The 22,311-nt window shown below is 44.2% G+C and overlaps 1 protein-coding gene across 3 annotated transcripts; it reads right to left on the bottom strand.

The window, feature by feature from the left end:
- Positions 1-1,823: 1,823 nt before the first annotated feature.
- Positions 1,824-21,687, bottom strand: LOC311232684 (T-lymphocyte surface antigen Ly-9-like). 3 transcript variants are annotated; one of them, XM_084319553.1, is made up of 5 exons: positions 21,502-21,687; positions 8,671-8,988; positions 5,687-6,151; positions 3,914-4,000; positions 1,824-3,015 (listed from the first exon to the last, which is right to left on the bottom strand). In XM_084319553.1, the coding sequence occupies exons 1-5, from the start codon at positions 21,560-21,562 to the stop codon at positions 2,897-2,899; spliced, it is 1,050 nt and encodes a 349-aa protein (XP_084175679.1). In that variant the 5' UTR covers positions 21,563-21,687; the 3' UTR covers positions 1,824-2,896. The 3 variants fall into 3 exon arrangements, with proteins under 3 accessions (XP_084175679.1, XP_084175678.1, XP_084175680.1); XM_084319552.1 differs by having other exon boundaries at positions 3,683-4,000; XM_084319554.1 differs by lacking the exon at positions 3,914-4,000.
- Positions 21,688-22,311: the final 624 nt, after the last annotated feature.

The raw sequence follows: 22,311 nt of genomic DNA on the forward strand, positions 1-22,311 counted from the left end.
AACTAACATCAACACAAGTGACCACCAAGAGCGGATAGTTTAGTCTAAAAAACGATCGGTAGCATTGTTAGCTGCATGCTAACGTCAATGGAGTATGCCATTATAACAATATAGCATTGTGGCTAGAAGCTAACGTTAGCTCACGCTACTTAGCCAGCACGAAACTGATGATATCGCGAGCTATCAGTAGTTAGATAACATTAGAGACAACGCTGTGTGTATTAAACAAAGGTGAATAGATGACTGGGCCATTTTGTTTAATGCTTGTTAAGTTGAAAGAGGAACTCTGAGCTAACAGGGTCTGAATCCTGATAGCTCACGTTAGCCAGCTGCTCATGCAATCGGTAATGCTAGCAGAATGAATGGATGTAAACTTTATTTAACATATTGCATATGGGTACAATACAATACGGCTCAATACAAACAATTGTTAAGGGAATGCAGACTGTTGTAGCTTGGACTGGGGTCCTTATAACAATAACTTGACAACACATGGTAGCTGAAGCTATTTGGGACACGGAGCTCTGCCCCAAACACACACACTGTACACAGGAAGGGCACGCAGATGGTATCTACTGCGCATGGGCGTTTTCGCAACAACTGCTCCGTGCTGACTACACGCTGTTGTCGAAGCGTTTTTTTTGCGTATCTCCAAACGCAAACACAATTTTGCGTTTCAGCCGTATCCACAAAAAAACGCCAAAAAACGCATTTCTGTGTAGATAGGACATCAAACGTCGTCAAAAACGTATACAAAACGCCAGGAATACACTAGTCTAACCATAGCCTTATACTATAAGTACTTTACTAAACAGTGGGAGGGCCGTGTGCACACACTGGCCCTAAAGTTAATAAGTATAATCCTTTATAAAGTCACAATCTTCTGTACTGTTTAGCAATTCCTTTTAAACATTAAATGTTACACGTTAAAACATCTTAAAACATCCTCCGTGGTGTTCTGTTTCTAAACACATACGGGTATGACCTTGACTCCCTGCTGCAAGGAGGGAGCTGACGATGATGAGGAAATGAGGAAGGCTTCTCCTCACTTCTGAGGAATGCAGTACATAGATAGCAACAGACATAGGGCAGTGGCTATTACCAGGAGTGTAAAAAGTACCCAGAAATTATACTTAAGTGAAAGTATGGGTACCGTCTCAAAATCTGACTCAAGTAAAAGTCAAAGTATCTGGCTAAAAACACACTTGAGTAAAAGTCAAAAAGTCCTCCTTTTAAATGTACTTAAGTACTAAAAGGTAAAAGTACATTTTTTTAAAGGGATAGACCAGGGGTCTCAAACTCATTCAATCGTGGGCCAAGTTTTCATTTGAACTATACATTGATTGCACCAGGTGAGTTAGTTGAAGAGGTGAGCCTATTAGCCTATATGCCAAATGTATATACACTCCTTTTCTGGACACTTTTGTATCACAAACAGTACTGTATTTGCAAATCTGATATGTCATAAATGTATAGATGTAGCAGTACTGTCTATCTGTATGTCATGTATGTCATATATGTTATGATGAATTGAAAATGGGGGACCCTGATGTAAACAAGTCGAAAGTCTTTCTCTGGTCTGCATCCCCTTAACAATTGTATGTATTGAGCTGTACTGTACTGTACCCATTCTGCAATCTGTTAATAAACTTTTCAATCAATCAATCAATCAATTAGTGAAATCATCAGCTGGTGTTTAGGCAAGGCTGGAATGAAACCAAGCAGACACTCTGCCCACAATGGAATGTGTTCTGTATAGACAATGCTGAAATGAAAGAACAGAGGACACTTTTTTTGCATTAAAATGATTTAATGCACTTCTCCATTGAAGGTAAACTAACATGGACGGCATTCACATCACAGCATGAATAATATCACAATATTAAAAACAGAATGGTGTATCCTGAATAATATCACAATATTAACCACAGCATACTGGATTATCCTGAATAATATCACAATATTAAAGGCAGAATACTGGAGTACCCTGAATAATATCACAATATTAAAGACAGAATACTGGAGTACCCTGAATAATATCACAATATTAATAATGCGGATCTGACTGTCTATTCTTCTGATAGCAGGTATTTAATCAAAGATCCCCGCTTTCTAGTGTTGCACAAGGACCAATCAGCATGGGTATGGGCGGGTTCATTTTCCATTGATGGGGATTTGATTGACTGTTTACCTGCGGTCGCAGGATTAATAACGTTAATGTTAGTTTGGCCAGATAAACAATTAAAATATACTAATTAAAATGGTTGGACCTGTGAGATTTGTACTTTGTACTTTGTAGGTCTGCATTTTAAATGTAAGGAGTAAAAAGTATGTTTTATTTCTCTGAAATGTAATGGAGTAAAAGTACAAAGTATACAAACCTAATAATACTCGAGTAAAGTACAAATTCCCCAAAACAGTACTTAAGTATTGTAACGAAGTACAATTACTCAAGTACTTTACACCCCTGGTTGTTACTGGGCACCAAAGTCTTTAAATGACCCACAAGTTATAAATGTCAATAGGTGGTTTTTCTTACTTAACTTATACATAAAATAACCAAACGCTGGGATAATTTTCTAACATCTTTTAGAATCCTTTAGAATGTAAGTTGACCCCTGAGCAGGAGGAAAAAAATACATCTTTTATAAATCACTGCCTTTTAGTGCATTCCGCACTTAAAACAGAGGCACACGTTTAAAATACACACTAGATTAAATAGATATATGTAAGATCCTTAATACAATCATCCCCATTACTCATGATTTATAATATACGGAGCCATAGGAATAGCTGTAGGATGAAAGGCCTGCTGGCGATGTGAGGGACGACCTCTGGGTTTTCCCCACCCCCGGTTCTGCTGGGAGGGTCTTGACGTCCGAGAGGTCACCATTCTTTAGTCACGCTGTCTGTGACCTTTGACACCTCCCCTGGCCTCTTGGACCACGGCCACCCCCTCGACCACAGGTTGGACAGGGTACCTCTGCAAGTCTCTGGTAACTCTGCGAATACCGTCTGTGAGGGGGAACAGGATGGCAAATGCTGGGTCACGCTGGCTGTGACTCTCAAACAGTCAAACATACGACCTGCCAGTCAAACAGTCAAACATACGACCTGCCAGTCAAACACAGTCAAACATACGACCTGCCAGTCAAACATACGACCTGCCAGTCAAACACAGTCAAACATACAACCTGCCAGTCAAACATATGACCTGCCAGTCAAACACAGTCAAACATACAACCTGCCAGTCAAACACAGTCAAACATACAACCTGCCAGTCAAACATATGACCTGCCAGTCAAACACAGTCAAACATACAACCTGCCAGTCAAACACAGTCAAACATACAACCTGCCAGTCAAACACAGTCAAACATACGACCTGCCAGTCAAACACAGTTAAACATACGACCTGCCAGTCAAACACAGTCAAACATACGACCTGCCAGTCAAACACAGTTAAACATACAACCTGCCAATCAAACAGTCAAACATACGACCTGCCAGTCAAACACAGTCAAACATACCTGCCAGTCAAACACAGTCAAACATACCTGCCAGTCATTCATTCATTCATTCATCCATTGCTTCCACTAAACTGCAGCTTCAACAGGCATCTGTTCTCGATTTGAACATTAGCATCATCCAAGCCTAGAGCGCAGTAAAGAAACATGACTTACTGTAGACGTCCAGCCGATAATATATGAGAGCACTCATTCCGTCTAATTGGTCCACTTCATAGTCCCCTGTGTCATCTGTCTGCAGCTTCCTGATTGTAAAGAATCGTGTGACTTTGTCCCACAGAACTCTACCGCTAAAACTATTATTTAGGTGCTTAAGTGTAAGTGTTCCCGCCACCATCTGAACCAAAGCGACATAATCTTTTCCAGATTTTATAGCTCCTGAAAAACCTGTAATGCGGTCATGAAATGTGATGGATCCTCCCACGATGGCTGTCAGCGGCACCCTCTCCACCACGCCAACGGATGAGCTGGTTACTGTAACACACAGGTGACACCAGAGTCAGGATCAGTGGAAATGAGAGACTCAGTGTTTATTAACACAACATGAACACAGTGTGACATCACTGAATCTGGAACGCTCGTCTGGTCATCTCTAAGCAGTGCTCCGCACACGGCAGGCGATTTTAGCCAGGCGACCTGCCAGTCAAACACAGTCAAACATACGACCTGCCAGTCAAACACAGTTAAACATACGACCTGCCAGTCAAACACAGTCAAACATACGACCTGCCAGTCAAACATACGACCTGCCAGTCAAACACAGTCAAACATACGACCTGCCAGTCAAACAGTCAAACATACGACCTGCCAGTCAAACACAGTTAAACATACGACCTGCCAGTCAAACACAGTCAAACATACAACCTGCCAGTCAAACACAGTCAAACATACAAGACTCCAAATGCTCCTTATGTACAAATGGGGACGAGGGGACATTTATGCACCAGTTAAGATATTCTGGAAAGAAGTGACCCAGCAATTATCAAATCTCTTAACTCTGAATATACCTGTACACCCCTCTGTATTACTGCTGAATGATGTTTTTGAGTGTGCAGTACCTATACAGCTAAAGAGATTGGTTTTATCTGGTATCACAGCGGCTAAAAAGCTGATAGCATCACGATGGTTTCAACCGGAAAAAATGTGCCGGAAGGTCTGGATTCTTACATACCTCGATGTGATTTATCTAGAAATATCTACAGCAAGAATTTTGGGTCTCAATGAATCCAAAATGACAATGTGGTTAGAAGTGGTGGAGAGAATAAAAGCTAGCATATAATGGTAGTGCCTGGTTAGGAGCGAACGATAATGGATGGATTATCCAATGGGGGGTCCGGGGGGGGGAAGCGAGCGAGAGCATAGATTGACGGAGATGTCATGATTAGATTAGATGATTAGATTCGATTTTTATATCTGTATATCCGTATGTTGTGTATGTCATAAATGTCATTATGAATTGAAAATGGGGGACCCTGATGTAAACAAGACGAAAGTCTTTCTCTGGTCTGCATCCCCTTAACAATTGTGTGTATTGAGATTTACTTTACTGTACCCATTCTGCAATATGTTAATTAAAATGTTCAATCAATCAATCAGATAGAGCCCCGGGAGTCGGGAGTGGTATTTGTACAATACCGTGTACTTCGGCGCACGCCTCACATATCGGCATGTGACCCTCGAGAACCGCTGAACGGATTTTGTCGCAATCAACAGGCAACACATAGGGCTTTAATTCGATATATATATATTGTATTAGAGAATATGCACACCCGAGCCTCTAGAGGTCGCCAAAGTGTCCGTGGGAAAATCGTCCTCAAGAGGGCCCACATGCCCACATTAATATTTGTATTTCTTACTAGGGCATAACAAAAAATATTGTTTGTTTCCTGTTGGTTGTCAGTTAAGGCCATGGTAGGGAATTTATTTAATTGAATTTTTTATTTTATTCTTTCCCACGGCGACTATGGATAGGGAAATTCTTTATTTAATTAAAATGTTCACAACAACATGGATGCATGTACTCTGCCAGCATGTTTAATATCCATAATACTAAAGGTTTGACTAAGATTTCTATGAAACTTTATTAAAAAAGTTTTTCAAATAATTTTTTTAATTTTTTATATTTTTCTTTAAAAACTCATAAAATATATTGGGTCTCACCTAAATCGGCAGGGTCGGTCGGTCGGTCAGTCGGCAGGGTCGATTGGTTGGTCGGCAGGGTCGGTGGGCAGGGTCGGGCGGTCGGTGGGCAGGGTCGGGCGGTCGGTGGGCAGGGTCGGGCGGTCGGTGGGCAGGGTCGGGCGGTCGGTGGGCAGGGTCGGGCGGTCGGTGGGCAGGGTCGGTCGGTCGGTTTAGGCCCAGTGAGGTCAGGGCTGCAGGACTGATTGATGTTGATGACCCAGTCCGTCTTGTTCTCAGCAGGATTGGAAGCCATGCAGCCGTAAGGGACGTTGAATCGTTGGCTGTCCACCGTCAGCGGAAGGCTGGTGCCCTTCGTCTGGCTCACTCTCTCGAATCCTCTGTACCAGTAAAGATCGGTGTCTCCACCCCTCTCCACGGAACACAGCAGGGTGCAGCTCCCATTGCCCACTCTGGATACAGTCACAGAGGGCATTGCCACATGCTCTGGGAGGGGGGGAAGGGTGTTGAATTAAAAAGGAAATTACCGTAGATAAGTAAGCAAGTGTAAAGTGTATTTGTATAGCAGAACGCAGCTGACAGTATCAAGTAAGTAAGCAGATTAAAACAAGCTCAAACTAGCCGAGGGACAGAAAGACATGACCACACACATAATAACAGATACAATAAGGATCAATGACACCATTCATTCAAAAGCCTGTCTGAATACAAATGTTTTGAGCTGTTTTTAAAAGAACAGGATTGTGCAGATTGCAGCACTAAGAGGAGGGTGTTCCATTGAAGTGTCCTCTGGTTTTTAGGCGGTTTAGAGGCCAATAGTTGTTATTGAGATGACCTGACAGGTAGACTGGTAGACTGGTAGACTAGTAGACTGGTAGACTGGTAGACTGGTAGACTGGTATACTAGAAGACTGATAGACTAATAAACTGGTATACTAGTAGACTGATAGACTAATAAACTGGTATACTAGTAGACTGATAGACTAATAAACTGGTATACTAGAAGACTGATAGACTAATAAACTGGTATACTAGAAGACTGATAGACTAATAAACTGGTATACTAGAAGACTGATAGACTAATAAACTGGTATACTAGAAGACTGATAGACTAATAAACTGGTATACTAGTAGACTGATAGACTAATAAACTGGTATACTAGTAGACTGATAGACTAATAAACTGGTATACTAGTAGACTGATAGACTAATAAACTGGTATACTCGTAGACTGATAGACTAGTAGACTGATAGACTGGTAGACTAGTAAGATAAGATAAGATATTCCTTTATTGATCCCCTTGGGGAAATTCAGGCATCATAGCAGCATGGGGGAAGGGGGGGGTACAGGTAGTAGTAGACTGATAGACTGGTAGACTGATAGACTAGTAGACTAGTAGACTGGTAGACTGATAGACTGGTAAACTAGTAGACTAGTAGACTGATAGACTGGTAGACTAGTAGACTAGTAGACTAGTAGACTGGTAGACTGGTAGACTGGTAGACTAGTAGACTGGTAGACTGGTAGACTGATAGACTGGTAGACTAGTAGACTGGTAGACTGGTAGACTGGTAGACTGGTAGACTGGTAGTTACAGGTGAAGAAGGTCAGCCATGCAGCCCGGTGTCTGACCAGGCAGGGCTTTAGAACTTAGCACCAGTTCGGAACTGGACCCGGAAATTATTTGTTAGCCAGTGCAAAGAGATAGTGTAGACAGGATAGACCTGCCAGTCAAACATAGTCAAACATACGACCTGCCAGTCAAACACAGTCAAACATACGACCTGCCAGTCAAACACAGTCAAACATACAACCTGCCAGTCAAACACAGTCAAACATACGACCTGCCAGTCAAACACAGTCAAACATTCGCCCCACCTCCAATGTACAGTCCCCCCCCCCTCCCAACCCACCTACCCAACCTCCTCCAATGTACAGTTTCTACGTCAAATGTATATACACTCTTTTCTGGACACTTTTTGTATCACAAACAGTACTGTATTTGCAAATCTGGTATGTCATAAATGTATAGATGTAGCAGTACTGTGTCTATCTGTATGTCATATATGTTATGATGAATTGAAAATGGGGGACCCTGATGTAAACAAGACAAAAGTCTTTCTCTGGTCTGCATCCCCTTAACAATTGTATGTATTGAGCCATACTGTATTGTACCCATTCTGCAATCTGTTAATACAATTTTCAATCAATCAATCAATCAATCAAAACATACAACCTGCCAGTCAAACACAGTTAAACATACGACCTGCCAGTCAAACACAGTCAAACATACGACCTGCCAGTCAAACACAGTTAAACATACGACCTGCCAGTCAAACACAGTCAAACATACGACCTGCCAGTCAAACACAGTTAAACATACGACCTGCCAGTCAAACACAGTCAAACATACGACCTGCCAGTCAAACACAGTCAAACATACGACCTGCCAGTCAAACACAGTTAAACATACGACCTGCCAGTCAAACACAGTCAAACATACGACCTGCCAGTCAAACACAGTTAAACATACGACCTGCCAGTCAAACACAGTCAAACATACGACCTGCCAGTCAAACACAGTCAAACATACGACCTGCCAGTCAAACACAGTCAAACATACGACCTGCCAGTCAAACACAGTCAAACATACAACCTGCCAGTCAAACATACGACCTGCCAGTCAAACACAGTCAAACATACAACCTGCCAGTCAAACACAGTTAAACATACGACCTGCCAGTCAAACACAGTCAAACATACGACCTGCCAGTCAAACACAGTTAAACATACAACCTGCCAATCAAACAGTCAAACATACGACCTGCCAGTCAAACACAGTCAAACATACCTGCCAGTCAAACACAGTCAAACATACCTGCCAGTCATTCATTCATTCATTCATCCATTGCTTCCACTAAACTGCAGCTTCAACAGGCATCTGTTCTCGATTTGAACATTAGCATCATCCAAGCCTAGAGCGCAGTAAAGAAACATGACTTACTGTAGACGTCCAGCCGATAATATATGAGAGCACTCATTCCGTCTAATTGGTCCACTTCATAGTCCCCTGTGTCATCTGTCTGCAGCTTCCTGATTGTAAAGAATCGTGTGACTTTGTCCCACAGAACTCTACCGCTAAAACTATTATTTAGGTGCTTAAGTGTAAGTGTTCCCGCCACCATCTGAACCAAAGCGACATAATCTTTTCCAGATTTTATAGCTCCTGAAAAACCTGTAATGCGGTCATGAAATGTGATGGATCCTCCCACGATGGCTGTCAGCGGCACCCTCTCCACCACGCCAACGGATGAGCTGGTTACTGTAACACACAGGTGACACCAGAGTCAGGATCAGTGGAAATGAGAGACTCAGTGTTTATTAACACAACATGAACACAGTGTGACATCACTGAATCTGGAACGCTCGTCTGGTCATCTCTAAGCAGTGCTCCGCACACGGCAGGCGATTTTAGCCAGGCGACCGACTTTTTTTGCGAGGCGACTTCTATCGCCTCCATTGTTATGAATGAGAGAAGCTACACGGCAGGAGATTTTAGAAGCGACGGTCGTGCAGCTATTTCTGTCGCCTGGCTAAAAATCGCCTCGAGCCTATTTTTTGAGGCGACACAGCAGGACAATGAGGAAATAACACGACTTCTACAGTAGAAGTAGTACAGAAGTTCTACTGGTGTATCATTTGTACACCTTTAATGTATCAATACATTCATTGATCAATAACCTACGTATTATTACCATGCTACTTATGTTCATTATTATTAGGAACAATTTAAATAAATAGTTAGTTGGAGAAGCTATAGTGGCCGCTTGTCATTAACTAATAAATGAACAATGCGCCACAATGCACCTACTTAGATGTTTAAGTAACAAAAGAAGTTGTGGATGTTGACAGAGTTTAATGTCCAGGCTGCAGCTGATGTGGTTTATAAGGTGTATTGTCCAAAGAAAATGATGGTTGAGAACAGAACAGCGTCTTCAGTGAAAAAACATTCTCTCTCAGCTGCATAACGTAAGGTTATGTATATAACCTAGTTATATGAGTACTGGCTAAGCGTCCCGCTCTTAAAGCCTATCGAGATATACCTCATCTCAGGTACCTATTGTACTCCATCAACGAAAAAAACACGTACACCTACACCTGCCGGGTCCCGCCCCTATGGAGGCGTAGCCTATAAGACAGTGGGCCTGGTCACCAAACACTCTTCCTCGCCAAAAATCCCGTTTCCAGTAAAAGATCCCTCAAAAGGGAACTCAGGGCCGCTTAAGAGCGGGACGCTTAGCCAGTACTCATATAACTAGGTTATATACATAACCTTATGTTATATTATCGTACTTGGCCATCGCGTCCCGCTCTTAAAGCCTATCGAGATATGGGTTAGAGCGGACGCGAGGCCCGACAGATGCACCCCCTGAGGACCCGTAAGCCCACATCAAGGGGTTTGGGGAGCCCCGTCACCCCATCCTTCCTAATGAAGGGGGGGGCGCAGTCAACTCCACCTGAGTGCGAGCAAGAGGGAACTAGAACCCCTTGAACACAAAGCACAAGCGGAACCACATGTGACCTACACACTGTGGCCCATACCCACACACTCCTGCTACCCTACCAAGGACGGGAAGCAGGAAAGGCCACAGACCTCAGAACCGCCTGGGAGACAGAACCCCCGGTCATGTCCATGAGGTAAAACCTTACAAAGGGGAACGGGGAGGACCATGAAGCTGCAGCACAGATGTCCTCCACCGAGGCCCCACCCAGGAGAGCGGCAGAGGCAGCCACCCCACGAGTGGAGTGCGCCCTGACGCCCCCAGGGGGATCCTGCCCAGCCAACGTGTAGCAGAGGGCAATGCCCTCGCACAACCAATGGGACAGGCGCTGTTTCGACAGTGCCTTACCGGCACGAGAACCACCGTGACAGACAAAAAGCTGATCGGTAACCCTGAGGTCCTGAGTACGGCTGAGGTAAATTCCCAAAGCACGGACCGGACATGACAGGTGAAGGCCCGCATCTAACTCACTAGTGTGAGGAGGAGGACGAAACGCCTGAACCACAATATCCCGGGAGCGGAAGGAACTCCGGATATTCTTAGGCATGAAAGCAGGATTAGGTCGCAGAGTGGCACCGCAATCGGCCCGAAAAGACAGGCACTCTGGACGTACCGAAAGAGCACAGAGCTCACTCACGCGTTTAGCGGAGGTGACAGCCAGCAGGAACGCGGTCTTGAAAGACAGCTGTCCCAACGGCGCCTGCTCGAGCAGCTCAAACGGGGCCAAGGACAACCGACTGAGGACCAATTGAAGATCCCAAGTCGGAGCCAAAGAGCGTTGCACCGGCTTAACGCGTCGAGCGCCAAGCAGGAAACGCTTCACAAGAGGGTGGCTGAACAAGACATTCCCCTCAAACCCCTCATGATAGGAGGATATAGCCGCCGCATATACCCTCACCGTCGAAGCCGACAGTCTACCAAGGAGAGACTGGAGATAACGCAGGACAGCATCCAGGGGGCAGGAGACTGGGTCCCGGCCCCCCGCCTTACACCACTCTTGGAACATACGCCATCTGCCCGCGTAAAGCGCGACAGTGAAGGGAGCATGTGCATTCCGGATGGTATTAACCACAGAAGGGTCCATCCTCTCCAGACTCACCCTCCCACCAGCCACACCAACAGTCGTTGGCCCAACATCGGGTACTGGAACAGTGACCCGTTGTGCTGTGAGAGGGCCGTCGCCGACCAAGGAATGACCCAAGGAGGAGCGACCAGAAGCTGAATCAAGACCGGGAACCACACTGCCGTGCCCCGGTCCGGCGCGACCAGGATCACCGTTCTGCGCTCCCTCCGTATCTGCTCCAACACCTGACCCAACAGCTGTACAGGAGGAAAGGCGTACAGAAGACCGGGCGGCCATGGAAAGGTCGAGAAGGCATCCACCCCCAAGGGGGGATAATCTGCTCGACTGACCGAGAACCACAAGGGGCACTTGTGAGAGCGTCGGCACGCAAACAGATCTACCGAGGCCTCCCCGAACCGATCCCAGATCTGTCTGACTATGTCGGGGCGGAGTTCCCACTCGTCGTAACGAGGACCGCCCCGAGACATCATATCCGCGCCCATATTCTCTGTACCAGGAATGTGGAGCGCCCTCAGACTGCGCAGCCTGCGAGATGCCCATAGCCAAAGTTCGACCGCCGCCCGGAGCAGGCGGATGGAACGAGTCCCACCCTGCCTGTTGATATACGCCGCTGCCGTCATACTGTCTGTCCTGACCAAAACGTGCTCGCCTACCACCAGGTGGTCGAACCGTTTGAGGACCAGGAGGACCGCCTTCAATTCCAACACATTGATGTGCAGGGTAGATGGGCCAGCATGAACCTCCGTCCAGCTGCCCCCCACTGCGTGGGTCCGACACGTCCCTCCCCAACCCGTGAGAGGCGTCGGTGAAGACCGTGACGTGTGAGCGCCTGCTGCCCATGGGGACCCCAATGGTGAGGATACCCAGCCTCTTCCAATGGGCGAGATCTCCCCATATCGACAAAGGAACCGTCAACCGTTTCCATTTGTCCACCTCTGTATCCTCCTCATGAAGAGGAGACCAAGAGGAACCACCGTGTGAGCAGATGCCATCATACCGAGCAGACGCATCACTTGCAGCGCCGTGACCGTCCCTCCCAGATGGAAACCCCCGAGCGCGCGAAGGATAGACACCCGGCGCTGCTCCGAGAGGGTTACAATCATGGGCCTCGACCGCAACGTCAAGCCCAAGTACTCCACCTGTTGACTGGGAAGAGGCGTACTCTTCTTCCAACTCACAGCAAAACCCAGCCTGGTGAGGAATTCCACCACCAGCCTGGTATGAGACCTGGCAACCTCCTCCGAACGACTGAGGAGTAGAATGTCGTCGAGATAGAATAGAACTCGTATCCCCCGACGACGTAACGGCTCCAGCGCAGTCGCCACGCACATGGTGAATGTGCGGGGAGCCAGAGAATAGCCGAACGGCAACCTCTGGTACTCGTACGCTACGCCCTGAAACAGGAACCGTAGGAACTTCCTGTGAGGAGGGAAAATTGGGATGTGAAAATACGCATGCTTCAGGTCTATGGAGGTGAACCAGTCTCCCCTTCTGACAGCAAGCAGAAGGAGTTTGACGGTCAACATTCTGAACGGTCTCGCTACAATCAACCGATTGAACGCGGACAGATCCAGTATAGGTCTGACCCCCCCTGTTTTCTTGGGTACCAGAAAATAACGGGAGTAGACACCTGACATCGCGTCCTCTCTCGGAACCACGACGACGGCCTGCTTCGCCAACAGAGATTGGATCTCGTCTGCCAGGACTGTCACTGCTTCTGACCCTGACAATAGGGTCGGCATCAAACCTGAGAACGGAGGGTGGGGTTGTGCGAACTGCAAAACAAGCCCCTCCCTCAACGTTCTCTCTATCCACCCCTCCAAACGGCATTCTTGTCGCCATATGTGAAAATAATCCCACAGCGCACCCGCCGTCAACTGACGCTGGGCCGCAAGGAACAGTAGATAGTTGGCCCGGTCCCTCCCGCTGTGCGACGCACCCAAGGGGGGACCCCGACAGAAAGGGCCGGTTTGATACGGGAGAAGCTGTCATCAAACTGGTTGACACACACCCCCCCCTGAACACCCCTCTAGCGCATGCTGAGGAGTTGTTCCGCAGCTAGACACGCAAGGCATGAGGACCCCATGGGCTCCTACACGCCGAAGCCCTGCAGTGATATTGCTACCACCCAAATCACGCTCGCCTCTTCTTTGCAGACCACTACCGCTCTCACGGGAGTGGGAGGCATCAGCGCGATACCCCGCCTGGTGAAGGCGAGGCCGGGGTAACCCTTGCTGTACATTTAACAGAAGAGGTCTCGAGTCCCCCTGCTGACCACCGTAGCTAGTGGCAGCTGTAACACCAGGCTCATCCATCACACAACGTGTGGTGCAGGAGCCACGCGACAGCACAACATTCTCACGGACAGACCCAGGCTCAGCCATCAACTGGGTGTCAGCCCCTGTCCCCATGAGAAGTGAAGAATGGGGCCGCATGCGTTTCAAAGAAGGTTCGCGGCCCGCAGCCAAAGGAGAACGATCAGAGCCCCGCTTCCGTGGGTAACAGAGAGAGGATTGAACGGGGAGCGGGCTGCTCGCGGCAAAGTGACGACGGCTTGTTTTATCCAAGCCGAATTCACCCAAAATGGCCGATCCCTCGGCCGCCAAGGCTGTCGGCCTTGTGGAACCCTGTTGACTCTCCGCCCAGGGCACCACTGGCGGGGGAAACATGGCCGCCTGTCGAGGATCTCGCCACAGTCGTTGACGAGACCGTGCTCCCACCTCTGGCTGCACAGCGTGAGGCGGTGTAGGACCCAGATCAACAACCGCCTGCGCCTCCACAGAACGACCAAAAAGACTTTCCATGGAAAAAGGAGTCGTGAGGAGAGAAAACCTATCCTCTTCCCCAAGAGGAGTGCTCCAACCAAACATGCCTAACAACAAACGTTGATAGCATCCTAATCCTCCCCGCAGTTATAGCTTGCAACTGAGTCAAGATCTCTATAACACCACAAACATGCAACATGTTTACAATGTCGGCTGGACCCATAGCCCTACTACCCGACGCCAATGTGGATAGGAAACTAGCCAGCTGAGCCATAACACTGGCCGCCGCTACAAACCATCCTGCAGCAGTATACCACTCATCCGTCCATACTGCCAATCTCCGAGCCGATTCGCTCTCAAGCATCGGCCGGGTGGGACATTGTTCATCCCCGCCAGGGCACAGGAACAAAGCTACCTGGCTACGTAGCCACGGTACACCCGGCCTGCACCCTGTTGTTAGCCCGTTTACCCGTAAAAAAGGTAAATAGGACTCAGCGAAACCCCCCACATTAGCAACCGACTGACCTTCATCAATGAAGCGGGCAAGAGGAGGGAAAAGCGGCAATGTCCCGCGGCGGGGATTATTAGAACAACGACCCATTTCAGCGTCAACATTAGCATTAGCAGTAGTAGCATTAGTAGCATTAGCGTTAGCAGCGTGCTCCAGGATCGCCAGGAAAACATCCACTGCAGTGGAACGTTCACCAAGCCACCCCGGCCCTGGCGCCGAAACATACTCCACAGCATTACCAATACCAACATTGATGCCTGATGACACAGGGCCTACCTTTGTTCAAGCCGGCTCGATAGCCAAACCTTGTACGCTGCCCCTTGGTCTGCTGCCGTCAGACGAGGAAACATCAACACAGGCCCGACGTGTCGCTGAAACATGCCTCGGAGATGCCAGGGGTAAGCAAACCTCCGGTAAGCTTTCAGCATTACGAACCTTCTCTAATCTTTTCATACTACTAGTTACATGCACAGCATCCAATATGATGGAACGAAAATAGAGGAAGAGTGTTTGGTGACCATGGCCATGGTCTTATAGGCTACGCCTCCATAGAGGCGGGACCCAGTCAGGTGTGGGTGTACAAGTTGTTTTCGTGGTGGAGTACAGTAGGTACAAGGAAATAAGGGGTATCTCAATAGGCTTAAGAGCGGGACGCGATAAGCCAGATACAAAATATAACCGGCTGTTGTGTGGCAGTGAAAGGGTTAACCTTCTGTGTATTGTCGCAGTGAAAGGGTTAACCGTTTGGTAGTGCGGCAGTGAAAGGGTTAAGAAGAAGAGCTGCAGGTATTTTAACCCTCGAGTCAACCTTTAAAAAAAATCACACCTTTAGCCCTTTGCCGAAAACTGCGATCTCAGTAAAACATATATTTTTCATGTATTGTTCCAATTATTTTTCATGACTATCATTATTAACTTCAGTCCTCACCATACATATCGAATATTTATTCATTTTCAGGATTTAAAAAAAAAAAATTAATTAGGGTTAGGGGGTTAGGGTTACCCTAGCGTTAACCCCAACCTGTTCATTTCTGCGACTAGGGTGGAAGGTGTGACACATTTATGCAGTGCGCTTAAAGGAAAACTCCAACATTTTGGGAAATTAGCTTATTTGCCATCTACCCTGGAGTTAGACAAGAAGATACATACCTTTTTCTTCTCTGTGCATGCAGTAGGAGTATAGGAAGACGTTGGGAACTAGGCTAATGGAGGAACCTACTTCCAGTGACTGACGCTAAGCTAGGCTAACGGTGCACGTCTTCCTACTCCTACTGCACGCACAGAGAAGAAAAAAGGTATGCGTCTTCTTGTCTAACTCCAGGGTAGATGGCACATAAGCTAATTTCCCAAAATGTTGGAGTTTTCCTTTAAATAGTGATTTTTTGAAAAAAAACTTAACATGGACTACAGATTAGCACCGTGACAACTTGTAAAGGCTTCAGGGAGAAGGCAAGGGGAAAGAATAAAGTAGACTGCCGCAGACAAGCCAAAGATAAACAAAACAAACATATACATTTGTCCGTTGGAAGCTTGGTTGAGTTACGAATTAAGAAGAAGAAGAAGAAAGATTATTTATATAATATTTTCCAAAACGTAAAATGTTCAAAGCACTTAAAGGAAAACTCCAACATTTTGGGAAATGAGCTTATTTAACATCTTCCCTGGAGTTAGACAAGAAGATGCATACCTTTTTTGTCTCTGTGCGTGCATTTAGCTTTGGGAATAGACGCTCCGTTAGCATAGCTTAGCTTCATCACTGGAAGTGAGGCAGGACAGTAGCCTTACAGTGCCTTACAGTGTATTGCAAGGTCTGACATTGACCAAACTTGATATGCATGACCTTGGTGGGCTCTAGGTCAACTCCTGAAAAGGGGGTCAATGTCAGACTTTGCAATCAAAAGTTAGGGGGCTAATAACCCTTGCCATAATTTCAGTGTGCCCCCTAACTTTTGATTTTTTTTACACTTAAAGTAGAAAAACAAAAGTAATCTGTAAAATAATACAGTGAATTGCCTGTGAAAAAAAAACATTTATTTTTTACAGTGTAGCCTGGGAAAGGAATTGTTTTTGGACAATAGCTTAGTTGCTAGCTGGTCTGTATCACGTCTATTCATTATTGTATTGTAAATGAGAGCTATTTTATTTATTTATTTATTACTGTTTTATTTTCTCATTACTGTTTATTATAGTTTTTTTTCTTATTCTCTGCACTGCTTTTATTCAGTCTATTTTATGCAAATTATATCTCTATTTTACTGCTGTGAAGCACTTTGAGCTGCAATTCCTGTATGAAAGGTGCTAAAATAACAACAAATGTGTATTATTATTATTATTATTATTATTATTATTATTATTATTATTATTATTATTATTATTATTATTATTATTATTATTATTATTATTATATTATTAGTAGTAGTAGTAGTAGTAGTAGTAGTAGTAGTAGTAGTAGTAGTAGTAGTAGTAGTAGTAGTAGTAGTAGTAGTAGTAGTAGTAGTAGTAGTAGTAGTATAGTAGTAGTAGTATATTATATTATTATTATTATTATATTATTATTATTACATTATTATCATTGTTGTTATTCTTGGCCAGGTCGCTCTTGGAAAAAAGGTTTTAATGTCAATGGGTCTATCCTGGTTAAATAAAGGTTCATACAAAAATAAAAGAAATAACTGAATAAAATGGGTGGTCTTTACGAAGCAGAGCTGCTTCCTGTCTGAGCTCCTGTCAGGGGCTGAGATCAGAGGAGCTGCAGGTCTGTAACCCTTTCACTGCCACACTACAGAAGGTTAACCCTTTTCTATCACACACACACTACCAACGTCGGTATAGTGTGATAGTAAAGGGTTAACCTTCTGTAGTGTGCCAGTGAAAGGGTTAACCGGCTGTCGTGTGGCAGTGAAAGGGTTAACCTTCTGTGTATTGTCGCAGTGAAAGGGTTAACCTTCTGTGTGTTGTCACGGTGAAAGGGTTAACCGTATAGTGCCGCGGCAGTGAACGGGTTAACAGATACACGGTCCAGGTTGAAATGGAATACAATAAAACTAAATAAAAGTTATGTCGTTTTATAATATATCTATAGCCTATCATAATATATAGAGCCCGCAATATACATGTATCTCTTCTCAAACGACGGGACAAATATCATAATAACGGATCAAAAGCATTGTCATAACATGATACTGTTGGCACACACACTTATTGCACAAATTGCCCGTATTAAGTTCTGCTTAAGATGTTTGTCGGTGTGTGTCATGAAACCTACATATTATTCACGGTATATAGAACAGAAACGTTGCTCTCACGTCACGCAGCCTCTCGTGGTTTCAGCTCAACACCATTAAAACTCAAAGATGCCAACAAAAATTATTCGACCAAATAGTTTAACTGCAATAATAACACACGTGACCACGACACCGGCTCTCCCGGTAATAACTGTCATATTGTGGTTCATCTCCAAGGACAGAGTCATAACAAACTGGCGTCATTTATACTCTTTAATATCCGCCTAATAAAAATAAATTTAAAATAAATAATAATGTGCAGCTATATCTATTGGCCTGCGGATGACAGGCTAAATAGTAGAAGGTATAACTGTGCTGGTTGTCAATATTCGTTTTCCGCTTCATATTGTATAATTATCATTCTTGATTTTTAATTAGTATTCTAACCTAAATGTATTTTCAGTGGCTTTGAATATTATATATCAATGTAATACTTTATTTTTTTACCACAATGTATTTGCATTTTTATATTAATTAATTTATTGTATATTAAAATACAATTGTTTATGGTGTAATAATGTGGTTTATGTACATGTACAGAGACGAGCGCGGGAAGGTGAGCTGACCGCGTCATCAGCTAACGCCGCATATAAACACGTGACTTTAGCGGAGCCTCACGTTGGTGACGTGTTGAATGCATTGTGCACGGTCGTGACTCGTGATGACGTGCCTATAGTTTATAATGATAGTTTATAATTAATGACTATAGATTAATGGTCTCACTCAGGAGGCATTCAGGATGTGTGCTGTTATTGTTTACATTGTTGACTCGGTGACCATGTTTATTATGGTCCTGTTATGGTTATTATTGTACCTTCACCGCTCTGCAGCTTTGAGCTGAGCATGTCTGAGATCAATCAACCCGTGTTGTGTGCTGTGATCTACCGCCCCCTACCGTACAATAAGTGATCTACCGTACAATAAGGATTTTATTAATGATTCTTCTGCCTTCCTGGCCGATATCATGCCAAACTATGATCATCATGTCTTGATTGTCGGGGATTTTAATGTGCATGTGTGTTGTTCCGACAACAACCCTTTGGCAAAGGACTTTTTAAGCACCATCGACTGTTTTAATCTGATCCAATCTGTGTCTGACTGGCCCCACACACTTGATCTGATTGATTGATTGATTGAAAACTTTATTAACAGATTGCAGAATGGGTACAATACAGTACAGCTCAATACACACAATTGTTAAGGGGATGCAGACCAGAGAAAGACTTTCGCCTTGTTTACATCAGGGTCCCCCATTTTCAATTCATCAGGATTGATCTGGTTTTATCACATGGTTTACCTGTTTTTAATCTAGAGATATGTGGATAATTTTTGTCTGACCATATGCTGCCGCCTGTCCTGTTTGACGTTGCACTTGTCTGTAACACAGTCGCTTCTGCTCGCCGTTGCCGGATTATTAACCCATTCACTGCTGAGCGTTTCTCTGCTGTTTTCTGTTCAAATGATGTCACACGCTAAGAGACTGCTGGCATCACTATCAGAATATTGTTGTACAGAATTCACACGGGGCTTATGGCAGTTTGACATGATAATGTCAGCAAAAATGTGTTGTCCTAGCCTCCCGTACAATATTCTGGAAGTGATGCCAGCAGTCTGTCAGAGAAAAATGATCCACATATCTCTAGATTAAAAACAGGTCAACCATGTGATAAAACCAGATCAAGTGTGTGCCCACGTCACGTTCATGCGTGGGGCCCGGCCAGATTGGATCAGATTAAAACAGTCGATGGTGCCAGGATTCAGGAAGGCAGAAGAGTCATTAATAAAATCCTTATTGTACGGTAGATCACTTATTGTACGGTAGATCACTTATTGTACGCCAGGGGGCGGTAGATCACAGCACACAACACGGGTTGATTGATCTCAGACATGCTCAGCTCAAAGCTGCAGAGCGGTGAAGGTACAATAAGAATAACCATATCAGGACATGGTCACCGAGTCAACATGTAAACAATAACAATAACAGCACACACCCTGAATGCCTCCTGAGTGAGACCATTAATCTATAGTCATTAATTATAAACTATCATTATAAACTATAGGCACGTCACGTGCACAATGCATTCAACACGTCACCAACGTGAGGCTCCGCTAAAGTCACGTGTTTATTTAAATGCGGCGTCACCTTCCCGCGCTCGTCTCTGTACATAAACCACATTATTACACCATAAACAATTGTATTTTAATATACAATAAATCAATTCATATAAAAATGCAAATACATTGTTGTAAAAAAAATAATAATTACATTGATATATAACATTTAAAGCCAGTCGACACTGAAAATACATTTAGGTTAGAATACTAATTAAAAATCAAGAATGATAATTATACAATATGAAGCGGAAAACGAATATTGACAACCAGCACAGTTTATACCTTCTACTATTTAGCCTGCACATTATTATTTATTTTAAATGTATTTTTATTAGGCGGATATTAAAGAGTATAAATGATGCCAGTTTGTTATGACTCTGTCCTTGGAGATGAACCACAATTATGACAGTTATTACCGGGAGAGCCGGTGTCGTGGTCACGTGTGTTATTATTGCAGTTAAACTATTTGGTCGAATAATTTTTGTTGGCATCTTTGAGTTTTAATGGTGTTGAGCTGAAACCACGAGAGGCTGCGTGACGTGAGAGCAACGTTTCTGTTCTATATACCGTGAATAATATGTAGGTTTCATGACACACACCGACAAACATCTTAAGCAGAACTTAATACGGGCAATTTGTGCAATAAGTGTGTGTGCCATCAGTATCATGTTATGACAACGCTTTTGATCCGTTATTATGATATTTGTCCCGTCGTTTGAGAAGAGATACATGTATATTGCGGGCTCTATATATTATGCTATAGATATATTATAAAACGACATAACTTTTATTTTGTGTATTCCATTTCAACCTGGACCAACATGTCTAATATCTGTTAACCCTTTCACTGCCGCGGCACTACCAAACGGTTAACCCTTTCACCGTGACAACACACAGAACGTTAACCCTTTCACTGCGACAACACACAGAAGGTTAACCATTTCACTGCGACAACACACAGAAGGCTAACCCTTTCACTGTGACAACAACACGATAGCAGGTTATAACCAGTTCTGTAGTGTGGCAGTGAAAGGGTTAACTTAATGGTCTTTCAACTAGACATGTGAGACTCGACCAGACTCGATTTATTGTGGTCTTTCAACTCTACTTGAATGAATGAAATTAATGAAAACTTTATTTAACAGATTGCAGAATGGGGTACAATACAGTACGGCTCAATACATACAATTGTTAAGGGGATGCAGTCATGCAGACCAGAGAAAGACTTTCGTCTTGTTTACATCAGGGTCCCCCTCACCCCCTGTTATTTGACGTGCGCTTGATTTATTCCGCCCAGACACTTAAACAAGAAAACCATTTAGGACTATAAATATAGGCTAGATCATATAGAGTCCTCAATTGAAAGAATCTAAATCTTAGATGATGCATCTTTAAGTAAACAGCTATATACAAACTTTACAAACGCAGGTGTATTTTTTTTTAATTTGTTGTTAATTAATATGCTAAATCTAAAATGTAAATGAATAATTCTAGTGTCTAGTGAACTTAATTACCTGCAGCAGAGAAGAGCAGCAGAACTTGCAGAAGCATCAGAATCGTCCATAGGCTCGACATCTTAAAGGTGACCACGCTTACAGAAATACATCAAATTGAAGCTCCGTGAAGACAGCTATATACACATACAACGCGCACGAAGTTCACGCGCGAGGTTCCGTGCGAGATCGCGCGCCTGGCCTGGCACATACTCCGACTTGCAGCGCGGAGCTCTCTCTCTCTCCCTCTCTCTCTCTCTCTCTCTCTCTCTCTCTCTCTCTCTCTCTCTCTCTCTCTCTCTCTCTCTCTCTCTCTCTCTCTCTCTCTCTCTCTCTCTCTCTCTCTCTCTCTCTCTCTCTCTCTCTCTCTCTCTCTCTCTCTCTCTCTCTCTCTCTCTCTCTCTCTCTCTCTCTCTCTCTGTCTCTCTCTCTCTTTACTTTTCACAAACTGGACTTTCACATGTCAGGTCAGGCCGCCCTCACCAGCCATTTACGTAAATCAGCCCTCAAAACCCACATTATTATTATTACTTTTGTTCTGTTTTTGTTTTGCCATAGTTTTGTTTCTTCTACTCATGTAAAGTGCTCAACTTATTATTATTATTATTATTATTATTATTATTATTATTATTATTATTATTATTATTATTATTATTATTATTATTATTATTATTATTATTATTATTATTATTATATCATATATATATGAGAAATATTTATCAAATAGTTTTTCAAATGATTCAAATGAGATTTCATGCCCTACTTTGTGTGTGTGTGTGTGTGTGTGTGTGTGTGTGTGTGTGTGTGTGTGTGTGTGTGTGTGTGTGTGTG

The sequence above is a fragment of the Notolepis coatsorum genome, assembly GCF_963971535.1.
Source record: "Notolepis coatsorum genome assembly, chromosome: 7".
In the NCBI taxonomy this organism is placed as follows: domain Eukaryota; kingdom Metazoa; phylum Chordata; class Actinopteri; order Aulopiformes; family Paralepididae; genus Notolepis; species Notolepis coatsorum.

Bases quoted from the DNA above. Each gene is read 5' to 3' on its own strand.
- LOC311232684 (XM_084319552.1), bottom strand. From the start codon at position 21,562: ATGTCGAGCCTATGGACGATTCTGATGCTTCTGCAAGTTCTGCTGCTC. The intron at 6,152-8,670 runs GTAAGTCATGTT...CCCCCCTCCCAG, and splicing joins TTATCGGCTGGACGTCTACA to AGCATGTGGCAATGCCCTCT. The intron at 4,001-5,686 runs GTGAGACCCAAT...TGTGTGTTACAG, and splicing joins GACCGACCCTGCCGATTTAG to TAACCAGCTCATCCGTTGGC.